The 12,398-nt window shown below is 34.5% G+C and overlaps 1 protein-coding gene across 1 annotated transcript in view; it reads right to left on the bottom strand.

Moving 5' to 3' along the window:
* The window catches only part of LOC138700466 (pikachurin-like), a 1,281,074-nt gene that overhangs the window by 56,745 nt on the left and 1,211,931 nt on the right, over positions 1-12,398 (bottom strand). Inside the window, exon 9 of the mRNA XM_069827077.1 lies at positions 11,995-12,218. Coding sequence (XP_069683178.1) covers positions 11,995-12,218 — 224 coding nt within the window. The remainder of the gene's footprint in view (positions 1-11,994; positions 12,219-12,398) is intronic.

Raw genomic sequence — 12,398 nt, 5'->3', positions numbered from 1 at the left:
CATAGACAAGAAGCTGATGTAACCCGTTCAATTCCAAACCCTCTCTGTTATCTTGGACTTTCCTAATGGCATACTCTAGAGCAAAGTTAAAAAATAAAGGTGATAGTGCATCTCCTTGCTTTAGCCCACAGTGAATTAGAAACGAATCTGACAGAAGCTGACCTATGCGGACTCTGCTGTACGTTTCACTGAGACACATTTTAATTAATCGAACTAGTTTCTTGGGAATACCAAATTCAATAAGAATATCATATAAAACTTCTTTCTTAGCCGAGTCATATGCCTTTTTGAAATCTATGAATATTTCTACCTCACAAACTAGTATTTACAAGCGCCTTCTTTTCCTTTGTTTTGGTTTGTAATATACAGAGTGTTACAAAAATACGGGGCATAATTTCAGGTATGTATTTCCCACATGTAGACAATCAAAATATTTCATTACAACATGTGTCCGGAAATGTTTCATTTCCGAGTTATGGCCTTCACAACATTGAAATTCACCGGAACGTTTTTCTTTCCGCAGGTCGTTGTCATTACAGAAGATGTTCAAAATGTCCACCTCCTGCTTGAATACAGACCTCACATCGATGTCTCATTGACCTGCGAACACGATCCCAAACTCCAGGAATATTGAGTATGTCCTCAGAACATGGCACAATTCGATTCCGAAGGGATTCCAAATCAGGCACCGGAGACGAATAAACCAATGATTTTAAATGGCCCCACAAGTAGAAATCGAGAGGGTTCAGATCAGGTGAGCGTGGAGGCCAAGCAATTGGACCACCTCTACCTATCCATCGATCAGGAAACCTTCGATCCAAGTACCGGCGAGCAGTACGACTGAAGTGTGCAGGAGCGCCATCATGCAAGAAGTGAATGTGTTGACGATTGATCAGTGGAGTGTCTTCTAAAACATGAGGTATGGTTCCGGTGATTTTCAATGTTGTGAAGGCCATAACTCGGAAATAAAGCATTTCCGGACACATGTTGTAATTAACTATTTTGATTGTCTACATGTGGGAAATATATACCTGAAATTATGCCCCGTATTTTTGAAACACCCTGTATTATTTGGTACTTCTGTTTTTCTTACATTCAGAGCGTGTTGTACCTAATTACATTCTTTTAATCTTATCTTTTCCATGCCTAGTTCCACTTCAAATTCTTCTAAATTGTCTCGTTTCTCTTCTGCCCCGAAAATCTGTATCTTTTCTTTTTATATTTTCATTTGAACTTCTTTAATACATCTTTATTTTTTTTTGTTTAAGTGTACAAACTTCTCTACCGTTCGTTTGATTGGGAAAGTTGTTTATTATACAATTTTACTCAAGAAGATGTAAGTGAATTTCATAAATATTAAATGAAATTCTGTATTATTTTTATTGTATTCCGAGGTTGTGAATTTCATTCCAGGAAATTAATCCTTCTAACAATAATTTCATTTGCATAATGCAAGGAGTTCATGAAAACATTGCGATACCATCTTCATTTCCCGAAGTTGTAATGAAATACTGGAGGTGTTGAGTTTCAGTTTATTTGAGAGCGAAGCAGTAATGAAAGTTTCCCAGGCGGTAATGTAGCAATTATTGGAATCGCTTTTACCAAAAACTGCATTAAATACCACGAGATCTCAATTGAAGCATTTCAAAATGAACACAACGAGTGACGTACTTAATTTAACAGTATATAAATAATCAATATACAGTTCGTAATAATGAACTAATCCGAATGTATGTGTATTCCATAATTATTAATATGGGCTTTGTTGAAATGTGGTTTAATATTGAAATAACGAGTAGAAATAAATTGGATGGGACATAGTAAACAAGCAATTCTTTCGTCTTCAGCAACAAAATAATCATATTCCCATTTCCTTTGGAAGTAGTATTTCTTCACGGGTTTAGATTTTGCCATGTTCCAGTTCTCTTTAAACTGCAGGACGCGTATTCATTCATTCATTCATTCATTCATTCATTCATTCATTCATTCATTCATTCATTCATTCATTCATTCATTCATTCATTCATTCATTCATTCATTCACTTGTTTATTTATTTATTCATTCATTCATTAACTCATTCATTTACTTGTTTATTTATTCATTAACTCATTTACTTGTTTATTTATTTATTTATTCATTAATTCATTCATTTACTTGTTTATTTATTTGTTAATTAATTAATTAATTAATTCATTCATTCATTCACTTGTTTATTTATTTATTTATTTATTAATTCACTTGTTTATTTATTTATTCATTCATTTATTCATTCATTCATTCATCGTCCTATTACTAGTAAATAATAATCTACTACGAACTATAACCACAGTCTAGTATATATAATCACGAAGCTTGTGTTGTGAGGGTGCTAGGAACAATAGACTGTGCCGGTACTATTTCGCATTGTCTGCAATGAGGCGATATACTAGACCAGTGATGTCAAAGCAAGCGCATTTTTCTGACCTTGACGTCGTGCGCGGGCATCAAGCGCTAAGTATGGAAATAGGAAGGATTGTGTATCTGAATAAGCAACCTATTGGATTAAGAAAACAGTGGTGCACAAACTTCAAACGGAACGTGAAATTTTATGTCGTTATTTTCATATGGCTTCTTTCTCTTTCATATTATCTATATTGTCTGTAAAACAAAAGTACTAATACCAGTTTCTTAATATTGCACTTGTGTTTTAAATGTTAATAACATAATAAAGAGTTAAGAAGGAATATTCACATAAATTTCGTAGCAGTACAACTATACTGTACTAAATAGATGAAACATATCATTGATAAAGAAAGTGATATCCCCCCCCCCAAAAAAAAAAGAGATTGAGTATGACATGACAAGTTGGAATTGATATTGATGGTACCTTTATCCCTATAAAAGTAATCAATAAACTAATTAAAACAATATTAGAGTACAGAAAGCAAAGTTACCTAGATGCTGTATATGTTTTAAGTGTAACTAATATTCCATAACAAAACTCTTATCGCATTATGCTTTTAAGGTGATATTGGTGAGCAACTTCCTATCATCAGAATATTAAATTATTTTCTCGAAATATGCTGAAGCTATAGAGCTGACATTTTTGCAACACATGGGCACGTATCTTTTGCTTATGATGTAACAGTAGTTGCTTTGTTAATTCATTTCCTTACAAACAATTTCCATGCGAATATTTTCAAAATTTCAATACATTACCTTCAGTAATACGTATTTACGGTATATTATATTTACGAAAACATTCTGTACGGCTACTAAATAAATAGGCCTATATCTGAAAATTTCGCTTTTCTCTAAAAAAAGTTGAGAAAATATTTCTTTTGAACAAAACAATCAAACTTGTGAAAAATGAACATTAAAATTAAAACTTACATTCTTATAATGCACTTATATTTCTCAGACAAATCTAAAAATTAACATGGATACAGTTTTAATAAGTTCTCTTCCCTTTATCTATTGAATCAGTGCTGGCCATCCCTGAATATAGCTCGACCAAGCGGCATATACCACCTCTTTCGTCTGTCTCTTTCCTTTCCGCTGTAAAGCTCTCAGGCTCTCCTGAGCTCTAAAGCGCGCGCTTGCTCCTATGGGCATCAGTTGACATGACTGTACTAGACTGTGGTATTACCCTAGAATATATATGAATAGTGTCATATTCCAGCAAGAGATGCAAGGCTACAGATAGTTTTTGTTGATTATCTCAAAACTATTGTATTGTATTGTATTTATTAACATTCCATGGTATTCATACATGCTTACAGCTAGAATATGGAACAAGTCAAAAAACTTAATACTATTATAAAATCTTAATTTATAGTCACAGTCTAGATGAAATATATATAGACGAGATTTACAATATAGTCTACTAGTACAACACAAAGTTTTAGTATCAATTTCATGAAGTGTTATTGAATGTCATGAATTTACCTACAGAATAGAAGGCGTGAGAAATTAGGTACTTCTTTAATTTGGCTCTAAATACTTTTATGTTTTGAGTTTCATTTTTTATGTCGATAGGGAGGCTATTAAAAATTTTTACTGCCATATAACGCACTCCTTTTTGATAGCACGATAGACTTGCCGATGAAATATGAAAGTCATTTTTTTGACGTGTATTTATGCTATGAACTGTTGAATTAGTTACAAAGTTTTCACGATTATATACGAGGAAGATTATTAATGAAAAGATATACTGACAAGACATGGGCATTATTTGTAGTATTTTGAAAATAGCCCTACACGATTCCCTAGATTTGGCACCTACTATTATTCTAATTACTCTTTTTTGTAATAGAAATATATTGTTACTATCTGTGGAATTTCCCCAGAATATTATTCCAAAACTCATTACCGAGTGGAAGTATGCAAAGTATATTGTTTTTAAGGTATTGATATTTACTATCCTTTGCATAGATCTAATAGCAAAACAAGATGAATTTAGTTTGGGTGTAATTTCTTTAATATGATTTTTCCAATTTAACACATTATCGATTTTTAAGCCAAGAAATTTGGTTGTTGTTATTTCTAATATGGATCTACTATTCATTATTGCGCTAGAAATTTGCGAAGTTGAATTTGGACAGGATTTAAATTGAATTATGTTAGTTTTGTTACAATTTAATACTAATTTATTGACTGAGAACCAGTCACATATTCTGAAGAGAATTTCCTCTGTTGAAGATTGGAATGTGTTGGAGTTATTGGCTGTAATTACTATACTTGTGTCATCTGCAAATAATATGGGATGACCTACATCTTTTATAAGGGGGGCAAGATCATTTATAAACACTAGAAAAAGTAGGGGACCTATGTTTTTTGAGTTATGCCCTTCTTCCAGCTAACCCCTCAATTAGAAAATAACTCTTGTGCATCCAGCCTATTGTCTCGGTGTATAGTAATGTTGTGTAGCAGATTTTAAAATGAATTATTCAGCTTAAGGAACCATAATGGATCTGTAAGCTTAGGTCTACTATTTAAATAACCCACTGGAGTAGATAACTCAAAATCTTAAAAGTATAGAGTTACCTTGTTATGGTATTATACCAGCGACATTGTGTTTGAGAAAGAGTGACGTACTGGAATATGATAATGAAAACACGATCCGCTATGCCACACTCACTGACCCGGTATTACCATGGTTACGACGGCTTACCTTAGTCATGTATATGGAATGTGCATGGACGGACTGTTAATTTGGCATACGTCTAAACTGACCCCGCAAGTAGATATACTATTGGAACTGGTTAATTATTAACTGGATAATTGGTTAAATTGGTGCTGTATGGCAGCCAACGGGCTTGTTAGCTGTAATTGTCGCTAAGAGTGGCCTTGATTGGAAGCTGGGCTAAATACCCCAACTTGATGCACAATTAGTTCGAAGCGGGGTTAAATTCGCGTCTCTGTTTGACAATTCAAGTATTTCTGTAATTATGACTGTATTATTATATGGAGTATAGTGAACGTACTTGGATATCGAAGGAAATTGAATTACAGAACCTTCATTTTACGGATATTTATGTCACAAGTTCAAGAGTATGGTTCAAAGTTGCAATACGCATAGCTACGGCGCGCTATAATGGAATTTACAAGTGTGCAAGTTCATACAAGTTATATTACCACTAGTATTAAATGGTACGTAACATTTTGGATACCCCTACAAAACTACGAAAATATTAACGGATTATTTATGTTACTAAATGTAAGAATGTACTCACCCACAAAAATATAATCCTTAATTGAATTTTTATTATAACTTATACAGATCATATATAATTTTAAACTTGTGGATTACATGACTTATGTAACTTTTCAACCCTTACATTAGGGGCTGCTGATGAAATCGTGTACATAAAATGACTATAATTATTGCATTTATCGAGTTTTGCAATAAAATAACAGCAGTGTGATAAAAATATCTAATTTGGCCCTTATTAATGAATGCATAATTATCTCACCCCTCAAGAGGGGTATTTATTCATTTCCAAATGACATTAAAATTTGCACACGTTAGATACATGTTATTAGTAATAAGCAGGGAACGGATTTATATGGACTAAAAATATATGAAATATGTAAATATATATGTAGTTATTTTTACCAAAATATGGAATTAAATATGGATTTTTACCAAAATATGGAATTAAATATGGACTTAAAATTATAAAAAAATGACTATGTACGTTAAATATTGGTACATTTTAATCAAACTAAACAAAAAATATAATGGACGTACCTTATCTTCCAATGTAGTTTCAACAAAACACAATTTTTATTGTCTGTTACCATAACAATAGGTTACAAACATTTCTTTCAAGTGCTGAAAAGTGAATCTTCTTCTATTGTCTCTGAGGATAGATTTATACTGACTAAAAGAGCGTTCGACGTCACAAGAAGTAACTGGTACATAATTCAATTTCACAATGTCTGCTGGGGATAAGTCCAAGTTAATCTTCACTGTTGATTCACCACTCATCACAGCAACAACCTTTTGTAGTTCTTCATATCCAGGGTTTTTTGAAAGTACAGTGTCCACCTTAGCTCTTACTGCATCTGCAACTTTACCTCTACCACGATTCAGTTGTTCCACAGTACTATTTATAATTTCAAAACTTTCAGATAGTGAAAGGTGCCTATTTTGGAGACTTTTGAGCGTTTTTATGATGCATGAAAATGTATGCTGAATGTGAGCTAAGTCATTCTTCACACTTATGTCACAGGTAACTGTTTTCGCAGTATCAATTGAGACTGCATCTTCAGAGTCCAATGCAAGGAGAACATTGTTAATAGAGTCTATATGTTCGGCATAATATTCAACTGCTTCTAGCCATGTACCCCATCTAGTTAAAATTGGCTTTGGTGGCAATGGAATTTCAGGGTACATTTCTTTCAACACGTTAACTCTACTGGGAGCTTTGAGAAATACTTTTTTCACTGATGAAATCAACAAATCTACTTTAGGGAAATTGTCTCTGACCACTTCTGCCACACGATGAAATGCATGCGCCACACAAGTAAAATGAGTCAATTTAGGATATACAACAGATAATGCTTGTCCAGCTTTGACCATATAAGGGGCAGCATCGCTAATAAAGAATAACACATTATCGTACATAATACCCTTTGGCCACAGGATACCCATAGCTTCGTTGAACAGTTTAACTATAGTTTTGTTATTGCACTTTTCTAGAACATCACAATGTAAAAGAATTCGTTCAGAATATTGTTCACTTAACAAACCGATAACTACATTACCAACAAGTCTACCTTCTTTGTCGGGAGTCTCATCAATGGAAACCCAAATTGAACTATCTTTAATTTCATCTCTTATCTTCTGTATTGTCTCATCGTAGATGGATGGAGCATACGTCTTCCTAAGTGTTGACTCATCCGGGATTGTATGTTGAGTATATTTTTCAAGGAATTCCCTGAAGACCTTATTCTTTAGTTTGTAGAGAGGAATATCAGCAGAGATGAGAGAACGGCACAGGTCGATGTTAAACTCAGATCTTACATTCGATGTTGTTGGTTGTGTTAAAAACAATTGTCTCTGCTTGGAATTTAGTTGTTTGTTGGCCTGATGTTTACTAGTTGTAATGTGTTGTTGCACCAGGAACTTTTGTGTAGATGATACTGCACACTGACACAAATTACAAAATAATATTTTATTGTCAGTTGATAAACCATCTTCTTTAAATTCTGAAATGTAACTTGTTAGTTTTGATTTTAAATTGACTGAATGACGTACTTTTGGCATATTTACCGTCTTTATAGTATGATTTACAAAACTGAACCTATGTGTACTCTGACTGGCATTTAACTGTTGAGCTGCACAACTGAAGTCTGTTAAAAATTTTAAATTAAATTAATACAGTTTTGTAACTTACTTTCCCATTGTTGATAGGACTGCTAATTTTCAAATAACTCTGATGTTAAAGGGATTACTGAACATGTGTTTAAATCTCTATTGTTGAAATGTATTTTTAAAAGTTAATGGAATTTTGTTTTGTTTTATTGTTAAACCTAATATAATATGGACTGTTTTATATGAAATATGGAAAATATATGGAAATTAACGAAAATATGTACTAAACTCTAAAATATGGAAAAATATGGAAAATAAAAGTAGGATTTTTCAACCCTACACATTGTGAAACATAAAGATAATGCAAAATATAAATTATATTAGCTTTATAAGTAAATATGTATTTACATATAAATCCTTTCCCTGGTAATAAGTGTACCAAATTTCAAGTTAATATGGCCACTAGAAAAGAAGTTATTACTTTTGTCCGGGTTTTAAGCGATTCGGACCACTGTGCGGCGTTCATCTAATTGACAAGTCAGTTTCGCTGGATGCAACATATGCAAGGTGCTATAAGTTGTCAAATAGATCGACCTTTTCATTTCCTAACGATTTATTTCTCAGAGTTTGGGGGTAATGTCATTCTCTGCAAGTCATTGCAGACTACATTTACTAACTTGTTATCTCACGCATAATTATTCAAAATAATGATCGTCTGTATTGAAATGCATCAAATATGTTGATTCTCATACTTCCGTGTCTAAAGTACATTTTATAATTTATACAGGGTGTTAAAAAAGTATCCAATATTTTAGGAGGTGATAGTTTGCATCGAGAAAAGAAAAAATGTCTAATAAACATGGGTCCTGCAACACTTTCTGAGATATGAAATCTGAACACTTGTTCATAGGAGGTGCTCAATGTGACGTCCATTTATGGCAATGCATTTTTCTGCCCTACAATACAGCAGGCTACCGGATAATCATACCGTAGTTTACATTATTATTATTATTATTATTATTATTATTATTATTATTATTATTATGAATAATTGTCTTATTTTTTATACTTTGTACGTCCCATTTATTTTGACCTGCTGTTCACTTTTTATTATGCTTTTTTCTTTCTTTCTGTATGTTATATATTATGTCTGATTTCTATTACTTGTTGTTTACATTTTATTATTATTATCTTGTTCAGTTTTGTGTGTAAAATTGTAGTGTACTTTGTAAATTTGTAGTGTTTTTGTAACGCAGTCTCTACTCCTGGTTGAGTGTTAGAGAAGGCCGTATGGCCTTAACTCTGCCAGGTTAAATAAATCATTATTATTATTATTATTATTATTATTATTATTATTATTAGTATGAATAATTGTCTTATTTTTTATAATTTGTATGCCTCATTTATTTTGATCTGCTGTTCCCATTTTATTATGCTTTTTCCTTTCTTTCTGTATGTTATATATTATGTCTGATTTCTTCTTACTTGTTGTTTACATTTTATTATTATTATCTTGTTCAGTTTTGTGTGTAAAATTGTAGTGTACTTTGTAAATTTGTAGCGTTTTTGTAACGCAGTCTTTACTCCTGGTTGAGTGTTAGAGAAGGCCGTATGGCCTTAACTCTGCCAGGTTAAATAAATCATTATTATTATTATTATTATTATTATTATTATTATTATTATTATTATCCCTGGCATAGAATAATGATACGTCGCAAGGAATACTGAAAACAAAAGTCTGGTTGCGGATATGAGCGGGGTTCAGCAGAGATTGTATTGTGAATTTTCGTGATCAGCATATGTGGGCTGATGAAAATCGCCATTCACTTGAAGAAACAAGGCATCAGCACCGATTCTCAATCAACGTATGGGCAGGCGTTCTTGGCGATAGATTAAGGGCCATACGTGCTACCACAGAGATTAACTGGGGATCGTTATCAGGACCTTCTTATTAACGTATTGCCTACCTTGCTGGAGTATTTATATCTAATTACTGTAGGTCGTATGTTATACATCCTTGTACACCAGTAGCCTTCGATATAAAATACAATTTAAGCAAGAAAATAATATTTGTTTTTCATTAAATTAGTCACACCCTAAAAGGATGAATCTATTTGACAATTCATCATGTGTGTATGGAATTTGCCTTGTTCAGATGGCCACAAATTACATTTATCTATTACACTGGTGCCATGCGATGCGGATTATGAATTTATCATAATTGTAAGCATCGGCTTGCCCTTGGCTCAATTTTAAATTAGTGTCTTACGACGGAAAGTTCATGAACTCTTTAATAATTCATGCTAATAAACAATTTAAAATATGCAACATTTGTCACGTTTGTGTACTATTTTTCTTATATTATAGGATTATGAAGTCTGTGATACAAAAACCTTACTTTCTCATTTCACCTTATTCGTTTTTACTGAAACTGTATCAAGATCAAAAGTGTCGTAATCCAGGATGCAATGAAGTAGAAACCCTTGAGCATGTTTTGGGTTATTGCCCTAAAGGAGAGCTACTGAGGAACAATCGCCACCATAAAGTGAGAAGCTCCATCGCAACCACTCTTCGGAAGGCAAAGTGGGAGGTTTACGAAGAAGTGCACTGCTTGGCTGAGAAGAGCAGACATTATAGCCATCGATCGCCGGAATCAAAGAAGCCTCATTCTTGACCCCACTGTCCGTTTTGAGAAGGATGATCAACAAGCCAATAACGTTAACGATGAAAAAAGTCTATTTACAACCCATGTATTCCTCACTTCAGTGAGAGCTACAAAATTAATATTAATACATGGGAATTGAAAGGACTTCTTTTTGGCTCTAGGGGAACTTCATTTAAGTTAACCAAAACCATTCTACGATGAAAGAGTAATGGAACGGAGAAAAAAAATCTCTCCGGCGCCGGGATTTGAACCCGGGTTTTCAGCTCTACGTGCTGATGCTTTATACACTAAGCCACACCGGATACCCACCCCGGCGTAGGACAGAATCGTCTCAGATTAAGTTCCAACTCTTGGGTTCCCTCAAGTGGCCGCCCTCTGCACTACGTCATAGATGTCTATGAACGCAGGACTTAAGTCCACACATGTGCTGAGGTGCACTCGTTATGAGTGACTAGTTGGCCGGGATCCGACGGAATAAGCGCCGTCTTAAATCACGAAGTGATTTACGCATATCATATATATTATTTAATGTACCGAAGTACATATGATATTTCCATGCAGATATTCTGCGTCATCATACGATGAAAGAGTAATGGAACGGAGAAAAACTCTCTCCGGCGCCGGTATTTGAACCCGGGTTTTCAGCTCTACGTGCTGATGCTTTATCCACTAAGCCATACCGGATACCCACCCCGGCGTCGGACAGAATCGTCTCAGATTAAGTTCCAACTCTTGGGTTCCCTCGGATCCCGGCGAACTAGTCACTCATAACGAGTGCACCTCAGCACATGTGTGGACTTCAGTCCTGCGTTCATAGACATCTATGACGTAGTGCAGAGGGCGGCCACTAGAGGGAACCCAAGAGTTGGTACTTAATCTGAGACGATTCTGTCCGACGTCGGGGTGGGTATCCGGTGTGGCTTAGTGGATAAAGCATCAGCACGTAGAGCTGAAAACCCGGGTTCAAATCCCGACGCCGGAGAGAGTTTTTCTCCGTTCCATTACTCTTTCATCGTATGATGACGCAGAATATCTGCATGGAAATATCATATGTACTTCGGTACATTAAATAATATATATATATATAATATATACAAAACCATTCTCCTTTCTCTTAAATTTTCTAATGAGGACATTAACAAAATTTGTCTAATGGTATTGAGAGATTCATTATCCAGTTTACACAATCACTTGTATAATGCTATGTAATTTTTTTTTTACTTCAATGTATTTTCATCTCATGTTTCCCCGAAATCAAATTGCACTTTATTTTTAAATTTATCATTGTTCCATATTCTCTCCGCAATCATATTGTATTTTTCATTTAACCTCTGCTTTGTATTCTGGATCCTAGTGGTCAGCCGTAGATTTCGGCCACATGTCCCAAATTGCGGAATTTGTGTGTAGACTTTCCCTAATAGATCTCCGTACCTGAAAGCAATAGCTTATTTCTTCCTTAATTCGTACAGATCCGCGCATGCGTGTTTCAGTACAAACTCTCATGTATTGTGAGTGACATCTTCTCACCTGATGGTGGCAGCACCAGTACCCAGGTCAAAGGTGAACTCGAGGTGGCCATCACTCATGTACACAGCCATGAAATCGCCGACTCCGTCGGAGCGGTGGCCATTGTATAGGATGACCCCATCTTGCGCACTCGGCTTTAGGGTCAACTGAAGGTCAAGCCAGGACAGGGCAGACCCTCCGAGACCCGGATATCGCAGATAGCTTGACCCGTTGAAAGAGGGCACCTGCAACAATGTAAGACATTAGGAAGTTTTACTGGAGGAGATTGAACAAGACTAACGTGTTAGCGAATGAACAAACCTATACATCATCATCATCATCATCATCATCATCATCATCATCATCATCATCATCATCATCATCATCATCATCATCATCATCATCATCATCATCATCATCATGTA

Source organism: Periplaneta americana, chromosome 5, assembly GCF_040183065.1.
Source record: "Periplaneta americana isolate PAMFEO1 chromosome 5, P.americana_PAMFEO1_priV1, whole genome shotgun sequence".
Classification (NCBI taxonomy): domain Eukaryota; kingdom Metazoa; phylum Arthropoda; class Insecta; order Blattodea; family Blattidae; genus Periplaneta; species Periplaneta americana.
This window is presented reverse-complemented; position numbering and strand designations above follow the sequence as displayed.